The 21,401-nt window shown below is 41.3% G+C and overlaps 2 protein-coding genes across 2 annotated transcripts; both read left to right on the top strand.

Annotated features, from left to right (window-relative positions):
- The first annotated feature begins 2,082 nt into the window (after positions 1–2,082).
- On the top strand, positions 2,083–5,241 carry LOC9330484. Its single transcript, XM_002894377.2, has 11 exons — positions 2,083–2,291; positions 2,444–2,484; positions 2,562–2,864; positions 2,948–3,205; positions 3,297–3,513; positions 3,595–3,704; positions 3,810–4,012; positions 4,103–4,206; positions 4,290–4,477; positions 4,560–4,759; positions 4,836–5,241. The coding sequence occupies exons 3-11, from the start codon at positions 2,720–2,722 to the stop codon at positions 5,022–5,024; spliced, it is 1,614 nt and encodes a 537-aa protein (XP_002894423.1). The 5' UTR covers positions 2,083–2,291; positions 2,444–2,484; positions 2,562–2,719; the 3' UTR covers positions 5,025–5,241.
- Positions 5,242–7,756: 2,515 nt separating this feature from the next.
- LOC110224597 (meiosis-specific protein ASY2-like) lies at positions 7,757–10,408 on the top strand. The gene is made up of 5 exons (XM_021010894.1): positions 7,757–8,369; positions 8,447–9,181; positions 9,226–9,386; positions 9,466–10,144; positions 10,230–10,408. The coding sequence occupies exons 1-5, from the start codon at positions 7,757–7,759 to the stop codon at positions 10,406–10,408; spliced, it is 2,367 nt and encodes a 788-aa protein (XP_020866553.1).
- The last annotated feature ends 10,993 nt before the right edge of the window (positions 10,409–21,401 follow it).

The raw sequence follows: 21,401 nt of genomic DNA, 5'->3' as shown, positions 1-21,401 counted from the left end.
CTTCACGTTCTTTAGCAATGTCAGGAGCAGCTGCACACGTACACGTCTGACCAGTCTTGTAGTTTTGTAGTTCTTCCCAAAGCTTGGTTAGTCTCCCATAGTAAGCAAGAACAGATTGGCCATCTTGCTTACACGCCGAAATTTCATCTTTGAGCAATTGTTTGCGGACACCGTTTCCGGTTGAGAAGCGTTGTTTGAGATTATCCCAAAGCTCTTTTGCATCAGACACAAAGACAACAGTTGAACGTATGGTTGGATCAATAGACGTCCTAATCCAACCGATGATCATAGAATTTGCAGCTTTCCATGATATCAAATCAGGTTCTGTCGTTGGCTTTGGTGTTGAACCATCAAGAAAGCCGAGTTTGTGTTTTGCTTGGAGAGAATTCATGAGCTCTGTAGCCCATTCAGAGTAATTGTCTTCCTTTAAGACAACAGAAGAAATCAAAGCACCGGGATTATCAGAAGCATGAAGTTGATATGGATTTGGGTTTGGTTTTGGTACGGTGGCGATTTCTGACATAGAGGATGATGTGTAGAAGAGATAGAAGCGAAAGAGATGATTGCGGCGGCGGTGGTTGTGAAGAACAACGACGGCGGCGGCTTATTTAAAAAAATTAGGTCACAGAATTTAATAGCTCTGATACCATGAAATAATAGGTAAAAGGTTGGTTGTGTTTATTCATCTGTTGTGAGTATTTATACATATAGGATCTAAGGGTTTTCCCTTGTACATGAGATAAGACTAAATCTTCTATGAGATACATATCGAAGTCTATTAGACCCATTAGAAACGTTTTCTGAATCGAACAAAGATGTAAATTATATTTTCCAATGCAAAACAAGATTAGTCATCAACAAGTCGTGTGGGTGAAAAGTGTTTTATTGGTTAAAGAATTGGTAGAATTATGAATTCAATCTGGCTCGTCGCTGGTCCAGTGCAAGAGGTGTATTTACATTTTGTCCAGCCTAAATTCAAAGTTTGTCTTTTTTTTTTGCCCAAATAAATTTAATAAAATCTGAATTAATAAGACTATTAGACTATAACTTAAACGCTAAACATATAGGTTTTTTTTTTTTTTTTTTTTTTGTTAAAAGGCCTTCATATAGTTGTTTTTTTTTTTGCTTATCCTTTTCCATGTAACTCCAATATCATAAAGATTAGTAAAAGTTATTTTTATTTAAGGTTTTGTTTTTACCACCGCACCGGATCTAGCTAATGATTGAGACGGGTCTGCATTCAATATAGGGTTGGCTTGTGTATTTATATTTCGATCGAATAAGAACTTTAGGTACTCAATTCAAAACCAAGATCGGCCAGAATAACGAGAGTACATTTCCATCTCACTTAATTGTAAATAAGAGTACATTTCCATCAATCGTCTAAGTAGTAGTACATCAACATATTGAATGAGTTTGTTGATACAAAAGATAATACCTTTAATACGATGTACAATGATAATTAGTAAAAACGATGAATGATATATGATTAAATCAACATACTTAGTAGCAAAAGGTTATAAACATACACTAATGTTTTGTTGATATTTTTTGATAAACCACGTGAGTTCCAGATCTTTGACAATTGACCTATAATTCTTTTGGTATTTGGAGCTAGTCATCCCAAAAGGTGGTTGAATCCGAGACACAAGAGAACCAACCCACTGCACTACCACTAGATCAACACCCTATTGTGAACACAAAAATTAAGATAAACCGTTTGATTATTTGTTTTGTTTAGTTTGAGAATCCTGGAATAAATCAAAATTTATGAATTTATTGAGATCTTTAAAAATTTAACGAAAATTAAATATAAAACACTCTTTTCAAAACCCTTTTCAAAATTTGTTTATTAAATCAAATATACAATTAAATAAAATCCTAAATATAAAGTAGGTTAATTTATGAGAAAAGTTAAAACATAAATCAGAATTATTATTTGATCACTATTTTTAAACATGAGCTAATCATAATAAAAATTTGATAAATGTTTATAAACCTAGTTTACAGATTCTTACGGAACGATCAAATTCAGCGATGAGTAAAGACAACACAAAACACAACACATCTCCACTGTAATAAAAATATAAACTTTTAATTTATCAAACCCTCAAAAATAACGTAGAGATCGAAATACACCGAATCGTTGACAAATCCAAAAACATGCACTAAATGTTTTACTGCAGATCGATCAGTGTAAAATTTGGCGTCGCAATCACAAAACCTTTATTGATTTTTTTTTTGTAAATCAAGAGACGAATTTGGAACATAAGTGTGTATTCATTCAAAAGGTAATACCTTTTTCTCCGAATCTTATGCAAAAAATTTCCCCTTTTTCGTATCAGGGTTAGATTTGGATTTGTGGGCACTGTTCAATTCACGAATCGCCAATGATTGAAGCGAGATTTGATTTAAAGTTTGATCCTTTTTGATGCCAATGCAGGTCTTTAATCGGATTCTAATCAAAAATCGATTCTTGATCTGGTAATTACTTTTTGTCAATGGATTCTGTTTCTTGTCCTGCAATGTATGTGGAATTTTGAAATCTGGTTGTTTCTTAGGTTTGGATCTGAGAAAGTGTCGATATGAGAGTTCGATCTAGAGGGTTTAAGAGACAATGACTGGAATGTCCTTTGGACTTGAGAGTTATGATGGCTCATTGCACTTACTCAAACCTTGAGATTTTGAGTCTGCATTATCTTCTTCTTGTTTCTTCACAATGCTCACTTCTAATTCTAAAGAGAAGGAAAGGTCTCTCTCCTTCTTATGTTGCTGGTACTTAGGTCGTCGACGAGTTGCTATGCTGCTCCTTCTTAGCCTTGCATTTGTTGTCTTTGTCTTGGGTTCTTACACTATCAACAAAGGTATTCTCAAGTTTTTTTTTTAAGTCTTAATGATTTCAATTGGAATATGTTGGTAATGATGCCTGCATTTGTGAATACAACAGAGAGCAATAGTCCAAACATTCATCAGAGTATTGAGACGATGGATTTTGGAAGCAACCAAACACCGATAAGTAGAGAATTGACTTCTTTCTATACACAGAACTCTGATAATGATCATATTAGAGATTCTTTTAAGTGGAATGGCATTGGAGGAAGTGATGTAGACGTCAACCATCCTTCTCCATCGCATCACCATCCATGTGATAGTTTTTCATTTCCTCCTCCTCCACCACCTGAAATGAGAAGGCCTGGTCCACGCCGTATGCTCTTTCTTCGATTCAATTGTTTTTGCTCTGATCCTGCAAGAACTCGGATTTACCTTCCCCGTTTGTAAATTTTGTTTTTTTTCAGCGTGTCCGGTATGCTATCTACCTCCAGAAGAGGCATTAGCGCATATGCCAAAGTATCGATTTGAATCTCCCGTGCTCAAGAATCTGACATATATCCATGAAGAGAGTCCTGTAAAACCTGAAGAAAGTCAAGGAGGCTCTGATTTCGGAGGTTATCCTTCTCTTGAGCATAGGGCTAACTCCTTTGACATAAAAGAGTCCATGACAGTGCATTGCGGGTATGCTTCTGTGCTTAACTCCGTGGTTTCTTCTTGAGAAATCGACTTTTAATTTTCTGATTCCTGTTATTGTTTTCGCAGATTTATTAAAGGAACAAAACCGGGTCACCAAACTGGATTTGACATTGATGAGGATATCCTTCATGAGTTGGACCAGTCCCATGATGTGATTGTCGCGTCAGCGATATTTGGTATTGCTTAGGAGAGAATTCAAATTCTTAGGAGGGAATTTTTCTGTGTGACATCTATTGTTTATATATACTTACTTCGCTCATAAAGTTTCAATCTTTTCTCAGGAAAGTATGACATAATTCAAGAACCAGTGAACATCAGTGAAATGGCGAGGAAGAACATCCCATTCTACATGTTTGTTGATGAAGAAACACATTTATACCTTAAGAACACGTCGAGTTATACAGACGATAACAAGAGAGTAGGATTGTGGAGGATCATTGTTGTACATAATGTCCCTTATTCCGATGCACGGCGTAATGGAAAGGTTAAAAGATTTGAGAATAATTAGCCAAGATTTGGATGCTTCCTGATGTAACAAATACGAATTGGGTAAAACGTTTATGCATTTTTACAGGTTCCGAAGCTTCTATTGCATAGATTATTTCCAAATGTCCGGTACTCTATATGGGTTGATGCAAAGCTCCAGCTTGTTGTAGATCCATATCAAATCCTTGAGAGGTAGATAAATTGACTCCTCTGTCTCTCTCTTTCAACAGTAATTGTTCCAAGCAGTTAGCTTTATTTGTCTTCTCAATGTTCAGGTTCTTGTGGAGAACGAATTCTAGTTTCGCAATCTCGAGACATTACCGACGTTTTGATGTGTTTGTAGAGGCTGAGGCGAATAAGGCTGCAAGAAAGTACGACAATGCCTCAATTGATTACCAGGTAGAGTTCTACAAGAAGGAAGGTTTAACACCTTATACCGAGGCTAAGCTTCCAATAACTAGTGGTAATGGTTTTAACGATGATAAAATTCCGCAATTTTCGTCTGTCTTATGAGCACAACTGAAACTTTTTGAATCGTTTGGCAGATGTTCCTGAAGGTTGTACCATCATAAGAGAACACATACCGATCACAAACCTTTTCACGTGTGTTTGGTTCAACGAAGTAGACCGGTTTACTTCCAGAGATCAGCTAAGCTTTGCAATTGCAAGAGACAAGATAAGAGAGAAAGTTGATTGGAGCATCAATATGTTCTTGGACTGTGAAAGACGCAACTTTGTGAAACAGGTACAATTTTGTTTCGGTTAAAGGTTGGATTGATTTGTTGAGTGAAAGATTGAGACTTTTTGTTTCTTGATGACAGGTTTATCATAGAGACATTTTGATGAACATGAAACCTCCTCGAGCTTCTTCTAGGATTTTTATCGAGCCACCGGCTTTGCCACGTGGAAGATTAGTTGGTGGTAGAGCCACAACGGGGAAGAAGACTCCGGGACAACGTGGAAAAAGGCGTCACCGGAAAGTTTCAGCCGGTGGAAGAAACATGAGATAGAGAGAGAGCTTCTACACATCTTCTTCTTCTGCAAGATTTATTCTTTGATGCAATTTTTTTTGCTCTTATTATATTACAGTTCAAAGTAGTTAGAAGAAACAAATCTCGTGAGTTTCTGTCAAAAGATCCAAATTGTGATTTTGATATTTTGTCCTCTTAACTAAACTAACTGATAAATCTTTGGCCAAATTTATATAAATTGTTTTAACCATTATCATTCATTGTTTGGTTTTTGTTCATGTTTGTACTCTTTTTTAGTAGAGATTTTGTGCTCCTTTGATGGATTTAGTTGTGTGTTATAACCGGTAGGACTTAAACCGAAATCTGAACCTGTGAATACTTGGTTTGTCGGCTATGGATATTAATATACATTATTTACTTTGAAGTGGGGGCCATTCTGGTAAACTGGTGAGTCTTTTCCACTTGGCATTAACTTATTCAATGATAACTTCTTTTTTTTTAATATAAAGTTGGATTTATATCTATAATCTACTATAGATATTTTGTAATTTTCCCATTGGTGCAGTCAATGTATGTCGACGCAGGAAAATGCTGGTTTTTATTTTCTTTAATCACAGAAATATCTCTGAATAAAAGTTGAAGATATTTACAAAAATCCAAAATATATAGTGAATTTTATTATATCGAATACAAAATAGCTCCACAAACCTTGTCCATGAAGATGGGTCCGTCGTCCCTACAAAGATTTATTTCTTTCCATTATTCTTTTTTTTGTTATAAAACTTGTTGTTCTATCTATTAATGAATGAGGTTTCGATACATATATATACATGATGAGGGGAGACAAATCCCCATTGGGCTAGTAAACCCTAAAGCCCAAAAGTCCACTAAGTACAATATAGGCCGTCATAAGGAGAATCTTCAAGAACATGGACATGGGCCTTCTAGGATATGGATTAGGCCCACGGTTATGGAGTCCATCCAATATGTGATTTATAACACTCCCCCTTGGATGACATAACCGTGTAGATGCCAAAGGATCTCAGTAATACGCTTGGGGATGCTGCCTCATTAAAACCTTACCAGGAAAACCCATTGGGACAAAACCATGGTGAAGGAAAAAGAGTACAACACGTATTACACCCCCTGATTTGGTCATCCCTGTAAGTCCTTAAGTCTCCGCATTCCAATTTGATGCGTGAGCTTCCTCAATGTCGATGTTGGTAATGCCTTGGTGAATAGATCGGCTGAATTGTCACAGGATTGAACTTGTACCACTCGAACTTCTCCATCCCTTTGCAAGTCATGCGTGAAGAAGAACTTTGGTAGAATGTGCTTCGTCCGATCTCCCTTGATGTAGCCGTCCTTGAGCTGAGCGATACAGGCTGTGTTGTCTCCTAATATGATGGTCTTTGATGTTGTAGTAGTTGCGCCTTGAAGAAGGCTGCCTACGTACCCTTGGAAGGGATCAAGCCACACGTAGTTCCTATTTATTGACCATGCCATAATCTGATTTTACCTGCATCAGCAAAACAAACTAAACCAAAGCAAACTAGACCTTCTTTGGTTAGATCAGTATAGAATAAAACCCAAATAAACAAACATAGGAAGAATAGAATTTAAAATTTAACCAAACCTTCCTTCAAACCTTTCTAGTGCCTTTGGGTTGATCATGAACTAAATTTAGACAAAGGAGGTTCACGGCAAAACATATGTCTGGTCTAGTGTGGCTAGCCAAGTACATTAACGCTCCTATGGTACTGAGGTATGGCACTTCAGGACCGAGAACTTCTTCCTCGTCCTTCTTTGGACCGAATGGATCACTATCCAATCCAAGGCTTCTCACCACCATTGGGCTGCTCAATGGGTGGGCCTGGTCCATATTTGTGGATGTCGGATTCACACACTCAAGTATTTTTATTAGTAGGAAAGATTATTCTCGAGGGACAAAAATAAGAAAGTAAAAGGCTTATGAATTGCTACAAAAATTGCTATCGTATTTCTTGCTTTAGAGATCGCTCCCTTTTACATGGCCATTGGCCTTTATATTTATACATAGAGAAACGGCATTAAAATGAGTAATTAAGTACAATTATTCCTTCTTAAATGCGTCCGTTTTGATTCTTTGACTTTAATGCTCAACGTTTGAATTTGAGTTGACTCTGATCTTTGTGGGCCTCGCCTTTTCGGCCCAAGTGTCCTTGAACCGACTTACCCGTGTCTTCTACACCGAACTCATGTCACAGTGCAGTCACTTCGGATTCTCGAAGTGGTGACAACCACTTCGACCGTTCCTTCGGCTCATGGGTCCAATGGGCTTTATCCTTTATGGGCCATTATCTTGACTACGTGGCAATCTTTGGTTGGTCTCGGACTTCTGGTGCGGGATCCGACACCAACAGTTAGCCCCCCAAGTTCTTCGAAGTACTATTCCAATTCGGAGGACTTTTAAATGCTTTAATGACCAAAGATTGCGTTCCGAGGAATCTTCTGATTTTTCCCGCCAAAATCCCATCAGACCTTTAATTTCGGCGCTACCCATATTTAGTCGCGTGACATCTGTCGCCATTATGACCGTATATCGATTATTTACTATTAAAGCGGGAAAAAACCTTCCCACTTCTTCCACGATTCCCAAGACGGTTTCATCATTATCACCTAGCTTGAGGTAACCTTCTTTTTCATTCTTTCTTTTACTCTTGATCATTGTGGTTAAAACTCCTTCTACTTCTCTCTCCAAATTTTCTTTTTCCCGAAACTTGAAATTCCCAATGACTTCCGATTCCGATAGACCCGAGTCTCCGTCCTTCGATGAGAGGCGTTCTAGCAATGATGAGTGCACCCGCCCTAATGACATTGCCGGTCCGCACTATAGATCCACCTGCACCCTTCAATCCCTTGAGCGATTGAAGGGGCTCTGCCAAATCCCACCGGGAATTATGGCAGAGGCGCAGATAACTGATCCTACGGAGTCCCCAGAAAGCCACCGCGACGGCTACTTCTGTGTATACGAGATCTATTTTAAAGGTTGCGGGTTGACCTTTCCTCTTCCCGAAGCCCTAGTTCGATACCTAGCGGCTCTTGAAATTGCTCTTCCTCAATTAACCCCTAATCTTCTTCGTACTATCCTCGGAATTATAACAATCGCGGCGGAGGCCGGATATGTTATCGGAGTCACTGAACTAAATGAGCTTCTAAGCGTAAGAAGTTCATCGAAGAAGACGGGGTACTTCTCAGCGTATCCGAACGCTAATAGAAACATCATCTCGCACCTTCCAAACAAGGATGAAAATTGGCACCATCCTTGGTTTCTGATTAAGAAAACTCCCGCTTCGATTGGAAATCTTGCAGATTTACTCCCATCGAAGTGGTCTGCGAAGCCTGGTAGAGATTAGGTCGCATATATCTTTTCCGGTTGTTTTATTATCTTTATTGACTAAAACTGTTGTTTCATTTCGCAGCTTTCATCGCTTCCATTCTCCCATCCGAAGGGTTCATCGAATTCTTCAAGATAATCCTCGAAGGGGAAACCCTTTGGAATTCTTTCACTCTTGAACGATTCCTAGAAGCTAACCACAAGCTCAGGATGAGTCCACCGGGTCAACTTCACCAACTTCCGCCTCCTCCCTCAACTCAGGGGATGTCATCTCGGGCTCTTGCGACCAAGCGTAAGGTGCTTTCCAAGCCGATAGCTGAGGCTTGTGAGGAGAAGAAAAAGTTTCTCGCGACTTCTATAGATAAGAAGGACTACAGTAGGACCCTGCTGGTTGATGATGGCAGCACCGAAGGAGCCAGATCTGTTGCTTCTTTCAGATTAACTCCCCGTCGTGATCATCGTGACTCACGTTCTCCTCGGAGGGACCGATCTCCTCGCCGTGATTCACCTCGTCCCCCCCGAGATGTCTTTAGCAACGAACCACTTAAGAACTTGGTTCGCAGGAAGAGAGACAAGTCCTCTCGTAGTGATTCTTCCCCGCGAAGGGAGAAGTCAAGGCCCCGGACTGACCGTTCACCTCGATCATCCCCTCCTATTGAACCAATGGGTCCTCCACGACCGGTTGAAATGTCTTCCTCTTCCCAGCCTGACAGTAAAAAGACTGCACGGAGCGCATCTCCAAAAAAAGGAGATTCTGAATCCCGAGATACTTCCTCGAGGTTAAAGCCTGCTCTTGTCCCTCAAGTCAAATCGCTTTCAGGTTTGATGATTTACACAGTCTCAAAAGTTTTTGTCTCTATTCAGATTCCAATTTTTACAACTCTTCCTCCTTTACAGCTATGGAGAAGGAAGGCAGCGTTTTCCGATGCTTCAAGACCCGATCGGGTTCGACCTTTCCAGACTTCGACAAGTGGCGCCCTGCGATTCGTGAATGCTATTTGCTCCATGCTTATCATTCATCTCGGGTTAGTTTCGCTTTAATTTTCCGATTGTGCTGCCGTTCATCGAAATGCCTCACCATCTCGATTTCATGCATAATGGCAGGCTAACGGTGAGCTTAATGACATGGTTGAACATTATGAGGGGCTGGTCCTTGGTCAGGAAAAGGAGATTGACGCGTGGAAGAAAAAACTTTCTGCTCTTGAGGCTGAACTAAGCTTTTCTACCGGCTCCAAGCACGACCTGGAGGACAAAGTCGACAGTCTAACATCCGAGCTGGCGAAGATTAAGGGGGAGCTGCAGGATCAGTACGACCAAAATTTCAAACTCCAGGATGAGCTTTCTGGTGTTCAGGGTAGGCTTCACGAATCCGAATCAACCGCCGATACCCTGAATAACCAACTCATTGAGCTTAACGCGAAGTACAAGGCGATTGCCAAATTGCGTGATTCCGAGTTGGCAAGGTCGGCATCGAAAGCAAGAAAGGAAGTTAAAGGACGCGGGATGGAGTTGATCCAAGGGGCCATCCGCTTCATGCAGACCGAGAAGGCTAGGTCAGATTTGGAATCAGACATCAAGGAGCACGAGAGCAACCTGATTCTGTTGGATCAAATCCATGATACGGATTTCTCCGAGGAGCAAGAAAGCACCGAACTGTCGGCCAATCTTTCTGAAAAGCGGAGTCGCTTGGTAGCTCTTCCCACTTCGACCTTCAACCCGCAGGATTTCGAGGAATTCTTCACTGAATCGCCTCCTATAAGTGAATCGGGTCTAGACTGGGCAGGTAATGTTTGGCTCCTGACACTTACTACCTTTTCCTCACCTTACGTTTTTTTTTTTAAAAAGTTGACTGGAACTGTCCTTCCCAGGTTCAAGTGAGGCGGAGGATGTCGTCCCACCCGAGGTACCTGCGGCACCGGCGGTCACTCCAGAGGATGGTTGTAATGTAGAGGGCGGACCAAGAGCTCCATCCGACCAAGCACCAGTCAAGGAGGTGAATGAAACTTCGGTTGCTGAGCCGGAGTCCGAGGTGGATATCACTCCGTAGTGGCTGCGTCTACTTTAAATTGGGGATTGTCCCATTTAGTTTAAACTTAATTTCGAACTTATTTTTGGCCTAAGGAGGCTTTATTATTTCTTTTGAACAAGATATTTGCCTGAGGAGGCTTTTAAACCTTTCTAGGTTATGACCCAAGGGGGTTTGGTTAAAATTATATGCGGGTTTGCAAAGTCCGCTTTTAACCTTTTGTGGCCTTGTGGTTATGCTTTTGGGATTTTTAGGCTGATCAGACCTTTCCCTTAAGAATGCGAGAACTGAGCTCGGCTTAAAGCGAGTTCCCCACTTCGGGTTTAGTCAACTCGATAAATTTATTGGGCTTGGGCCTTAGAAACTTTTGTAGTTAATGCGACGGTTGCTCTTTCCCTTCTTATAAGTAAGGAAAACGGCTCGTCTTTAATGCAATAACTGCCTTTTCTCGATTTTCCAAAAATGGTTTAAACCACTCGGACACACTACCATTATTGGATTTATGGTTCCAAGACAAACCCTAAATCATTATAAATAAAGGCTTACCTACTTCTAAGCTTTATTTAAACACGATTTTAGAATCTTACTTGAGAAATATTTCAAGAATGGAAAACGAAAAAGTAGCCCCCGTTGATCCCGGCAGCCCACTTTTTTTGTCCGGCGATGGCTTTGAACCGGCCGGCGTTCTTTTCCCCCACGCCGTCTTTCACTTTCCTTCAAAGGAGAAGAAAGAGGCTTGCGATTTTATTGACAAGGTAAATATTTAAAGTTTTTGATTTAAAAACTTTTTGTTTCATCTTATTCATTCATCTTTATGCTAGGTTGCCGACAAGCACCGTCGCTTGTGTGAAGAGAGGCAACGGCTGGGCCTTAAAAGGCAAACACTCGAGGCTCGCATTGCTCGGGTGGAGAGGAAGATACGGGCCTTGGAAAGTGATCCCTTTCAATGGGAATGGCGGAACTTTGACTCTGTTGCTGAGATCCCGAAGATGCTTCAGATGTATCTCCGCGCTAACGGAGTCCCGGGTCCCGTGAACGCCCCCGTCTGCGCCGTTCCATCTGACAGCGAAGAAGAAGACGAAGAGGAGGCCAGCACCTGTCGGAAACGCGTTCGGGATCATCCCGAAGTGGACGCCAAGAACAAGGCGTCCACTTCGAAGACTAAACCGGCGATGAAGGAGCCTGTTCCTGAGCCTCTTCCATAAATGTTCTCTAACTTCTTCACTTATTTTAAACTCGTAATGGGCTTCGGCCCCTTTTTATTTATGGAAACATTTGCAACTTTTCTTTCTTTTCAAATATTCTCGGAGATGCGTCTTTTTAATGCAGGATCTGTTCGAGGGCATAAATCTCTCCGCGAATCACTCCATTCCTTGGATAGAATCCGCAGCTTGCTAGGGATATGGGGTTCCTATAAATTATAGTTTCAATTTCCCTTTACTCCTCACCATTCTTTTTATTTTAGTAGGTATGGAGTTCAATCTTCGCTGTTCAGAATCTATGCCCGACTTCTCCAGAATCGGAATGATAAACGAAGATGTTCCAAATGAGCCAAGCAGGCAGCCTCCACCACTTCACGGCTTCTTAAGATCTCAGATCCGAGCCCCATGTACTTTGATTAGGGATCTCCCAATCAGAGACCAAGGAACAGCGATGGCATTCATAGAGGCACTCACGCTTCAGCATCGGAAGCTTACACTGGAAATGAGGAGACTCCGGAAGAGAATTAACCGGATGCAACACAGGCTTACTACAGTATCAAGAGATCTCCACATCCTTGAATCTCACCCCGGAGAATGGATAGAACTCGGAATCTCTGACTTCGCTCGAATTCCGGATTGCATGTTGTCAATCCTTGACCTTGCTGGCCAAGGAGTCGAAGTGTTCTGTTCGTCAACAAGATCTCCATAATCCGAAGTGTACGATGAGGGATATTTTGCCTTATTTGCTTGAATAAACGCTCTTTTTCCAATTTCTTGTATGTTCGCGTAGCCGAACTTTATTTACTTCGCTTGTTCGCACAGTCGAACCTTTTCCTTTAATACAGAAATAAAACAAGATTTTTTATTAATAGCTGAACTCGTTTCCGAGCTGCCTACGTACCCATTTCGGGATGAAGCCACACCGTAGTTCATGTACATAAACAATGCATGTAGCTTTAAACATAAAACTTCTTTAGGTTGATCACATTCCAAGGTCGCTTGACCGGATTGTCTTCTAAGTCTTTCAACCTATAAACACCGTTCCGAACCACTTCGGTAATAATGTAAGGTCCTTCCCAATTAATACCGAGTTTACCGGCACCTTCTTCTTTTTTATTGTCAAAGACGCGCCTTAATACATAATCTCCTTTGAAGAACGGCCTACTTTTAACCTTAGAATTGTAATACCGGGCTGCTGCCTGCTGGTAATTCTGGATCCGAATTAGAGCTTGATCACGCCTTTCATTTATGGTATCTAGTGAATCATTAAGCATTGCTGAATTTTCTTCCTCATTTAACGGTGCTTCTGTTCGGCGAAGTCCGGGCACATTGAGTTCAGCTGGTACTACCGCCTCCATGCCATAAACCAAAGAGAATGGAGTTTCTCCTGTAGGTCGCCTAGGGGTTGTACGATAGGCCCACAGGACGGGTTGGAGTTCTTCATACCATCCTCCCTTTAGATGACTTAAGCGTTTCTTGAGATTGCTTAATATTGTCTTGTTCGTGGCTTCAGCTTGACCGTTTCCTTGCGGATATCGTGGAGTAGAATAACTAACTTTGATTCCCCAGTCCGCACAAAAGGCATCAAACTCGTGTGAAATGAATTGTGGTCCATTATCAGTGACTATTTCGTATGGGACTCCATGTCGACATATAATGTTTTTCCAAATAAAGGTCTTCACCGCCGAATCCTTGATACCAACATACGCCTCAGCTTCAATCCATTTCGAAAAGTAGTCCGTAAGGACTAAAAGGTATTGTACACCTCGAGTTGATTTGTGCAATGGTCCAATGATGTCCATTGACCACCTCATAAACGGGTATGGGGCGGAAATGGAGGAGAATAATTCCGACGGTTGATGGATCAATGGTGCATGGAGTTGGCAGCGCTTGCATCTTTGGGCGAACTTAACACAATCTGTAATCATAGTGGGCCAATAATATCCCATTCTTTTAACTTTAAAAGCCATAGCCCTTCCTGATGAATGACTCCCACATAATCCTTCATGCACTTCGCTCATAACGATTTCGACTGCGGGCCCAAAAATGCATAATAGGTAAGGGTCACTGACACCTCGTCTATACAATGTGTCTTTTGACAGATAAAATTTCGCGCTAACGATTCTCATTTTTCTGGCTTGCCACTTATTCTTTGGGAGCTCGCCTGTCATAATGTAGTGCTTTATTGGCTCCCTCCAGTCAGCCCCCCAGTCTTTAGCCGGAATTTGGTCAAACTTGTGAAATACTCGTGGCTCTGGCTCGGGATGTTCGTTTGGTTCAAGAACATCCTCCTCGATTAACGGCTCGGTTTCTAACATTGTTTCTGGAATCACCTCTTCAGCTAAGACAACGGGTTCCTTGTTAGATGTATTCGATTCCTTTGACTTCCTTCGTTTGTTGGGTGGCGGTTTGATATCTGGTTCGCCACGGTCGCGTGCCGCTGCTCGAGACCTTGTAACGACGAGGGTTTCTTTGCTATCTTGAATGCTTCGCTCCGAAATACATTCCACTGGAATAACTCTCTTTAACTCAGGATCTGATGTTGACGCCAATGCGGCAAGTGCATCCGCAATTGTATTCTCTCCCCGAGGTATGCGGATTAATTCGAATTTCGAGAAATTTTTAGATAAATCCTTCACCACTTCGAGGTACGCTTCCATTCTTGAGTCTTTGGCTTCATAGTCTCCATTAAACTGGTTAACTACTAATTGCGAATCGCAATAAGCCAATATTTCCTTAGCTCCAACTCCTTGTGCTAATCGAAGTCCGGCAATCAGGGCTTCGTACTCTGCCTCGTTGTTGGAGGCATTGAATAACAACCGGAATGATTGTTCTAGAATTTATGATGTTGGAGATTCCAACTTGATTCCCACTCCGGATCCTTGCTTTGTTGAAGACCCATCTACGTGTAATTTCCAAGTTTGGTTCTCCGAATGCTCTATCGTTCCAGGTATTGGTAGCTCGGTTAAGAAATCTGCTAGAACCTGAGCTTTCATACTGATCCGGCTTTTGAATTCTATATCGTACTCGCTTAACTCCACCGCCCATTTCGCCAAACGTCCGGACTGACTTGGACTATGAAGTATTGTTCGGAGTGGTTGGTTGGTTAATACTTCAACCGGATGGGATTGAAAATATGGGCGCAGCTTCCGAGCCGAAGTTACCACCGCGAGTGCAAGTTTTTCCATCATCGTGTATCTGGTTTCCGGATCCGTCATTGACTTGCTCACGTAGTAAATTGGTTTCTGCTCCCCACGGTCTTCCCGAACCAAGACTCCACTAACCGCGTGGTTTGAAACCGATACGTACAAATAAAGTTTTTCATCCACTTCCGGTTTGGACAATATAGGTGGAGTGGTTAAGTATGCCATAAGCTGCCCAAAAGCTTCTTCACACTTCTCATCCCAAAGGAATCCTTTGTTCCCTTTTAGAATTTGGTAGAAAGGCAACGACTTATCTGTTGATCTCGAGATAAAACGATTCAGAGCCGCAATCCTCCCAGTCAACCGTTGTACTTCTTTGAAGTTTCTTGGAGAGGGCATGTTTAGAAAGGCGTTAATTTGATTTGGATTGGCTTCAATCCCTCTTTCTGTCACGATATAACCAAGAAATTCTCCGGATGGGACTCCAAATGTGCACTTCGCCGGGTTCAGCTTCATTTGATATTTATTGAGAATATCAAAACATTCCTCTAAATGCTTAACGTGATCCTCTTTCTTTAACGATTTAACCAACATATCATCTATGTAGACTTCCATTGTTTTCCCGAGATGATTATGGAACATCTTGTTAACCAACCGTTGATAAGTTGCTCCTGCATTTTTCAAACCAAAAGGCATTACCTTATAACAATAGATACCTCTATCTGTGATAAATGACGTCTTTTCTTGATCTTCGGGGTTCATCATTATTTGATTATAACCCGAGAAGGCGTCCATGAATGTTAACAGCTCGTTCCCAGCGGTGGACTCTACAAGTCGATCTATATGTGGGAGCGGGAAACTATCTTTGGGACATGCTTTATTTAGGTCTGTGAAATCGATGCAAACCCTATCTTTCCCATTCTTCTTTTTGACAACGACAGTGTTTGCTACCCATTCCGGGTATTGCACTTCTCTTATGGACCCTATCTTCAAAAGTTTATCCACTTCGTCATTTACTATTTTGGCTCGCTCCACTCCGAGCTTTCTTCTTTTCTGTTTCACCGGCTTGAAGCTCGGATCCACGTTTAGCTCGTGACAAATTATATTTGGATCTATACCAGGCATGTCTGTTGCTGACCATGCAAACGATGTTTTGTTTCTCCTTAAAAGTTTGACCAAAGCTTCTTTTATTTGGCCAGTCAAAGTTGCTCCAATTCGGACTTTCCGATCTGGTTTGTCTTCTTCCAATACCACTTCGACTACTACATCCTCTTTTTCCTGCCCACTAGGAAATTTTTGCCTTAGTCCTTCTTTTGCGGGCTTTGTTAATTGCTATTGGATCTTCAAACGGTGGCTAGCTAAGTAACACGTCCGTGAAGCTTCTTGATCTCCCCGAATTATTTCCACCCCATTTGATGTTGGAAATTTGATACATTGATGGTATGTAGAGGGGACTGCTTTCATTCGATAAATCCAGGGAGTCCCGAGGATGATGTTGTAAGCTGCGGGCTTATCGAAGGCAACGAAGTCCACGATCTTCGATACCTTCTTGGCAAGGACCGGTAGCTTGATTGTTCCGAGAGACATGGCTGACTCGCCTGTGAACGCAACTAATGGAGATGGGGGTCCTACTATATCTCCCCGGCTGATTCCCATTCTTTCTAGAGTACTTAAAAAGATCAAGTCGACCGAACTGCCTGTATCGATAAGGATCCTTGATACTTCGAAGTTAGCAACATCAAGGGTAATGACTAGAGCATCATCATGCGGTCTTTCGAGATGCCGCGTTTCTTCTTCGTTAAATGATATTGAGGCACCTTGAAAATCAACTTCTTCGCTCAAGCTTGCTTTGAGTAAGACATTTCGTCTATGTTTTTTGATGGAACTTATCGAATCTTGACAAAATTTGGAGCCTCCTAGAATCACATTGATCTTACCCTTCGAACTCCTTGGTTCTTCCTCGTTGGATAACCTTGGTCTTTTGGAATCTTGATCTTTGGAGTTTTCCTTTGCTTCGTGGTATTCCTTCACAAAATCTTTTATATCGAATTTGGAAAGATCTCCACTGGCCCAAAGCTCCGCAAGGTGCCTTTTAAGGACACTACAATCCTTGGTTAAATGTCCGGTTACTTTATGAATATCGCAATATAAACTTTCATCGCGGACCCAAGTGTTTGACCTTCCTTTTCCTTGGAATTGCTTTCCGACAGTACTGTTGAAGGGTTGCGACCCGAATTTTCTTGGTCCTTTGCTCTCCCTAGGCTCGAACTTCTTGGTAGGGACGGTGATTGCCGGCTTTTCTTGCTTATTTCTTTTGGCAAATTTTTCTTTCTCGTCCTCTACTTCCATCCAATTGTTTGCACGGAAGAGTGCATCTTGAATTGTGTCTGGCTTATGAAGTATTAAGTCTTCTTTAAACCTTGAATCATGTCGCAATCCTTTTCGTAGGGCAGATAAAGCTGATTGCTGTGAGATTCTTGGGAGCTTTGACAGCACTCCTTTGAACTTGGTGATGAAAACTCGAAGTGACTCACTTGACCCTTGCGATAAGTTCCAAAGATCGGCATCCGAAACGCTTTTATCCATAAGGATGGAATATTGCTTTAAGAATACGGCTGATAGTTCGTCGAAATTGCTGATCGAACCCGGCTCTAATTGGGTGAACCACATTAGAGCTTGGCCACATAGATTTTCCGAAAAGAGCTTGCAGTAACCTGCGTCTTCATCAGCTTCATCCAATTCGACTCTTCCAGCAGCGATCAGAAAAGCTGCGAGATAGCTTTTTGGGTCCTCCAATCCGCTGTAAGGGTCCAACTTGAGTTTCCGGGAATCTTTGATCCTCAAACTTGCAATTCGCGAGATGAAAGGTGTTCGCCTAGCTTCTTCAATGACTCGATTGATGTCTGGCTCCGAACTTGTAGCTTGATGAAATTTTGATTTCATTTTTTTTAATTCCTGGCTAACCTTCCTCATGGTCTCGAACTGGTCGAGGTTCTCCTGCTCGTATTGAGCTGCAAGTTGTTCTTCATCTCCGAGCTGTGTCTCTTCTTCCAACGTCTGAGCTACATTATTAGTAGCACCGGGAGTTGTTTGTCCGCTGGTTTCATTTCGTGCAGCGGAACTTGGCGAGTTGAATATCCCTCTTTGGATTCCCACAAGGTTTCCTGCACTTAAAGAGCGAACACGAGTTTGTATAGTATTGACGTTTTGACTAAGAGATACCTGGGATGTTTGCAACGTATCGACGGCCTTTTCCACATCCGAGAACTTTTTTGATATGTCCGACATGGTTTGCTGCATAGCTTTGAGGGTTTCGGCCAATGATGTCTCAACGGCGTCTCCTCCGGACATTGTTGCTTATCTCGGAAGTGTAATAAAGAAAAAATCTGACCACTCAAGAACCTTCTGTCCCCACAGACGGCGCCAAAATGTGGATGTCGGATTCACACACTCAAGTATTTTTATTAGTAGGAAAGATTATTCTCGAGGGACAAAAATAAGAAAGTAAAAGGCTTATGAATTGCTACAAAAATTGCTATCGTATTTCTTGCTTTAGAGATCGCTCCCTTTTACATGGCCATTGGCCTTTATATTTATACATAGAGAAACGGCATTAAAATGAGTAATTAAGTACAATTATTCCTTCTTAAATGCGTCCGTTTTGATTCTTTGACTTTAATGCTCAACGTTTGAATTTGAGTTGACTCTGATCTTCGTGGGCCTCGCCTTTTCGGCCCAAGTGTCCTTGAACCGACTTACCCGTGTCTTCTACACCGAACTCATGTCACAGTGCAGTCACTTCGGATTCTCGAAGTGGTGACAACCACTTCGACCGTTCCTTCGGCTCATGGGTCCAATGGGCTTCATCCTTTATGGGCCATTATCTTGACTACGTGGCAATCTTTGGTTGGTCTCGGACTTCTGGTGGGGGATCCGACACCAACAATATTGAATCTCTTAAGTACTTTTTCAGTATATGCCTTTTGATGCACAAGGATTCCATTATTCACGTACTCAAGTTGCAATCCCAAACAGAATTTTGTCTTGCCTAGGTCTTTCATCTCGAATTCTTTCTTTAGATATTTGACTGTTTGGGCGATTTCCCCAGAGGTTTCAAGGATGTTTAAATCATCCACATATACTGCTATTATCACAAACCCTTTGTTTGCAAATTTCTTTATGAAGATACATGGACTGATGGGATCATTCTTATAACCTTCTCTGACTAGGTACTCGCTTAATCTATTTGTACCACATGCGTCCACTTTGTTTCAGTCCATAAAGCGATTTGTTCAGCCTTATGCAGTATTGGTCTCGAGACCCTTTCTTATCTTTATCTTTGAGCTTAATACCCTCTGGTAATCTCATATATATCATCCAGTGGACTTATATAAATATGCAGGCATTATATCCATTAGCCGCAAATCAAGTCTTTTTCTTTATATAGCCAGACTTAGCAAAATTTAAATGTCTTAGGATCCACCACAGGGGAGTATGTTTCTTCATAATCTATCCCCGGTCTTTGTGAGAATCCTTGTGCTACAAGCCGTGCCTTATGTCTCACGATTTCATTATTCTCATTTCTCTTCCTTACAAAGACCCATTTGTGTCCTACTGGTTTTATCTCAGATGGTGTCCTTAATGTCGGACCAAACACATCTCTTCTCTTTAATGAACTTAATTCCACGTTTATGGCTTCTTTCCATTTTAGCCAATCTGATCTTTGAGTGCACTCTAATATAGACGTGGGTTCATGATCCTCATTTATTTCAATTGCTACCTTATATGCAAATATTTCATCGATGTCGACATCTTTGCGGTTCCATTTTATTCCAGACATGATATAATTTATTGATTTCTCATTATCATCTATCCCTTCAGGACCATGAGGATTGGCGTCCCAAATCTCTCTATTCGGTTCCTTAGGGTCTGCCGCGGCCATGTCTATGGTTTCCTTAACCTCGTTTCCTACTACACCTTTCTTTGATTTTTGAGGATTTTTATCTTTGGAACCTATTGGTCTACCACGTTTCTTACGTGTGTTAGACTCTGTAGCAATTTCATTGATTCCCTTTTGGATATCAATACGTACTGGTGCATTACAAGCTGGTATGTACGTTTTTGTAACTTTCTTTGGGTCAGCAAAGGAATCTGGCAATTGATTAGCTAGCTTTTCAAATGTATAATCTTATGGACCTCTGATTCTCATGCCAGAGTCCGAGGATCTTGCCAATTTAAGGATGTTTGATTCCATTATATTTCTTTTATTGCTTTACCCAGCTTGTTCGTCTCTCCACCTATAGTAGGAAATTCGGATTCATTAAAATGACAATCCGCGTATCTAGCCTTAAATAGATCACCCGTAGTTGGCTCTAGATACTTAATAATGGTGGGAGAATAAAATCCAACATATATTCCCATCCTCCTTTGAGGTCCCATCTTTGTCCTATGTGGTGGAGCAATCGGTACATATACGGCACACCCGAAAGTCTTTAGATGGGATATGTCTGGCTCATGACCCATGAGTAATTGGGATGGTGAATATCTATGTTCACTAGATGGCCTTATGCGTATAAGTTCTGATGCATGTAAAACAGCGTGTCCCCAAGCGGCTACTGGAAGCTTTGACCTCATGAGTAATGGTCGAGCTATCAATTGAATTCGTTTAATGAAGGATTCCGCTAATCCATTCTGTGTATGTACATGTGCTACGGGATGTTCCACACTTACCCCCATGGACATACAGTAGTCATTAAATGCTTGGGACGTGAATTCACCGGCATTGTCTAGACGTATAGTCTTAAGCGGAAAATCTGGAAAATGGGCTCGCAGTCTTATTATCTGGGCCAATAACCTAGCAAACGCTTGGTTTCTAGTAGATAGGAGACAAACATGCGACCATCTTGTCGACGCGTCAATGAGAACCATAAAGTATCTAAACGTCCCACATGATGGGTGTATTGGTCCACATATATCCCCTTGTATCCTTTCCAGAAAATTTAAAGTCTCTTTATTTACCTTAGCCGGTGATGGCCTTATAATAAGTTTCCCTTGTGAACATGCTTCACACGTGAGATTCTTAGGGATAACTCTTTTTCTTTTAGGGTGTGCCCCTTTGAATTAGTCATTAATTTACGCATCATATTTTGACCCGGATGGCCAAGCCGGTCATGCCATAAAGTGAATTTCTCGACGAACTCTTTGTTCATTGCCATATTAGCTTCGATCATATCGATTTTAGCATAGTAGAGACCAGTAGATAATGCGGGTATAGTCTCTAGGACATTCTTATGTCCTTGGGTGATCTCAATTATATTTAGGAATTCTTTGTTCCCTTCACCCTTTGTTTCAATATGGAAACCATTCAATCTTATATTTTTGAAACTTGACAAGCTCTTCTTCGAGCTGGGTGAATATAGGGCATCGCTTATTTCAAGATGCATGCCCTTTGATAAAAGTATATTGGCTTGACCGTGGCCCTCAATAAGACTAGCTATACCCGCTATGGTGCTAATATTGGCATTTTCAATGTTAGATTTATAAAGTATCTTTTGTCTTTTTAAAATTGTGTGGCTCGATCCACTATCCACCACAATTATGTTCTTGTCCTCGGCCATTTCTTATATGGACAAGAATCATGTTCTAAACATAAAATAATATAAAATAAAT

This window comes from Arabidopsis lyrata (assembly GCF_000004255.2).
Source record: "Arabidopsis lyrata subsp. lyrata unplaced genomic scaffold ARALYscaffold_1, whole genome shotgun sequence".
In the NCBI taxonomy this organism is placed as follows: domain Eukaryota; kingdom Viridiplantae; phylum Streptophyta; class Magnoliopsida; order Brassicales; family Brassicaceae; genus Arabidopsis; species Arabidopsis lyrata.
The sequence above is the reverse complement of the archived record's forward strand: the minus strand, read 5'-3'. Positions and strand labels throughout refer to the sequence as shown.

What these genes read in the sequence shown, in the direction of transcription:
- LOC9330484 (XM_002894377.2), top strand. Translation starts at nt 2,720, where the DNA reads ATGCTCACTTCTAATTCTAAAGAGAAGGAAAGGTCTCTCTCCTTCTTA. An exon ending in TGTCGCGTCAGCGATATTTG is followed by an intron (nt 3,705 to 3,809) that starts GTATTGCTTAGG and finishes ATCTTTTCTCAG; the next exon opens with GAAAGTATGACATAATTCAA. An exon ending in CCATATCAAATCCTTGAGAG is followed by an intron (nt 4,207 to 4,289) that starts GTAGATAAATTG and finishes CTCAATGTTCAG; the next exon opens with GTTCTTGTGGAGAACGAATT.
- LOC110224597 (XM_021010894.1), top strand. Translation starts at nt 7,757, where the DNA reads ATGACTTCCGATTCCGATAGACCCGAGTCTCCGTCCTTCGATGAGAGG. An exon ending in TCAAGTCAAATCGCTTTCAG is followed by an intron (nt 9,182 to 9,225) that starts GTTTGATGATTT and finishes GTCTCTATTCAG; the next exon opens with ATTCCAATTTTTACAACTCT. An exon ending in ATGCTTATCATTCATCTCGG is followed by an intron (nt 9,387 to 9,465) that starts GTTAGTTTCGCT and finishes GCATAATGGCAG; the next exon opens with GCTAACGGTGAGCTTAATGA.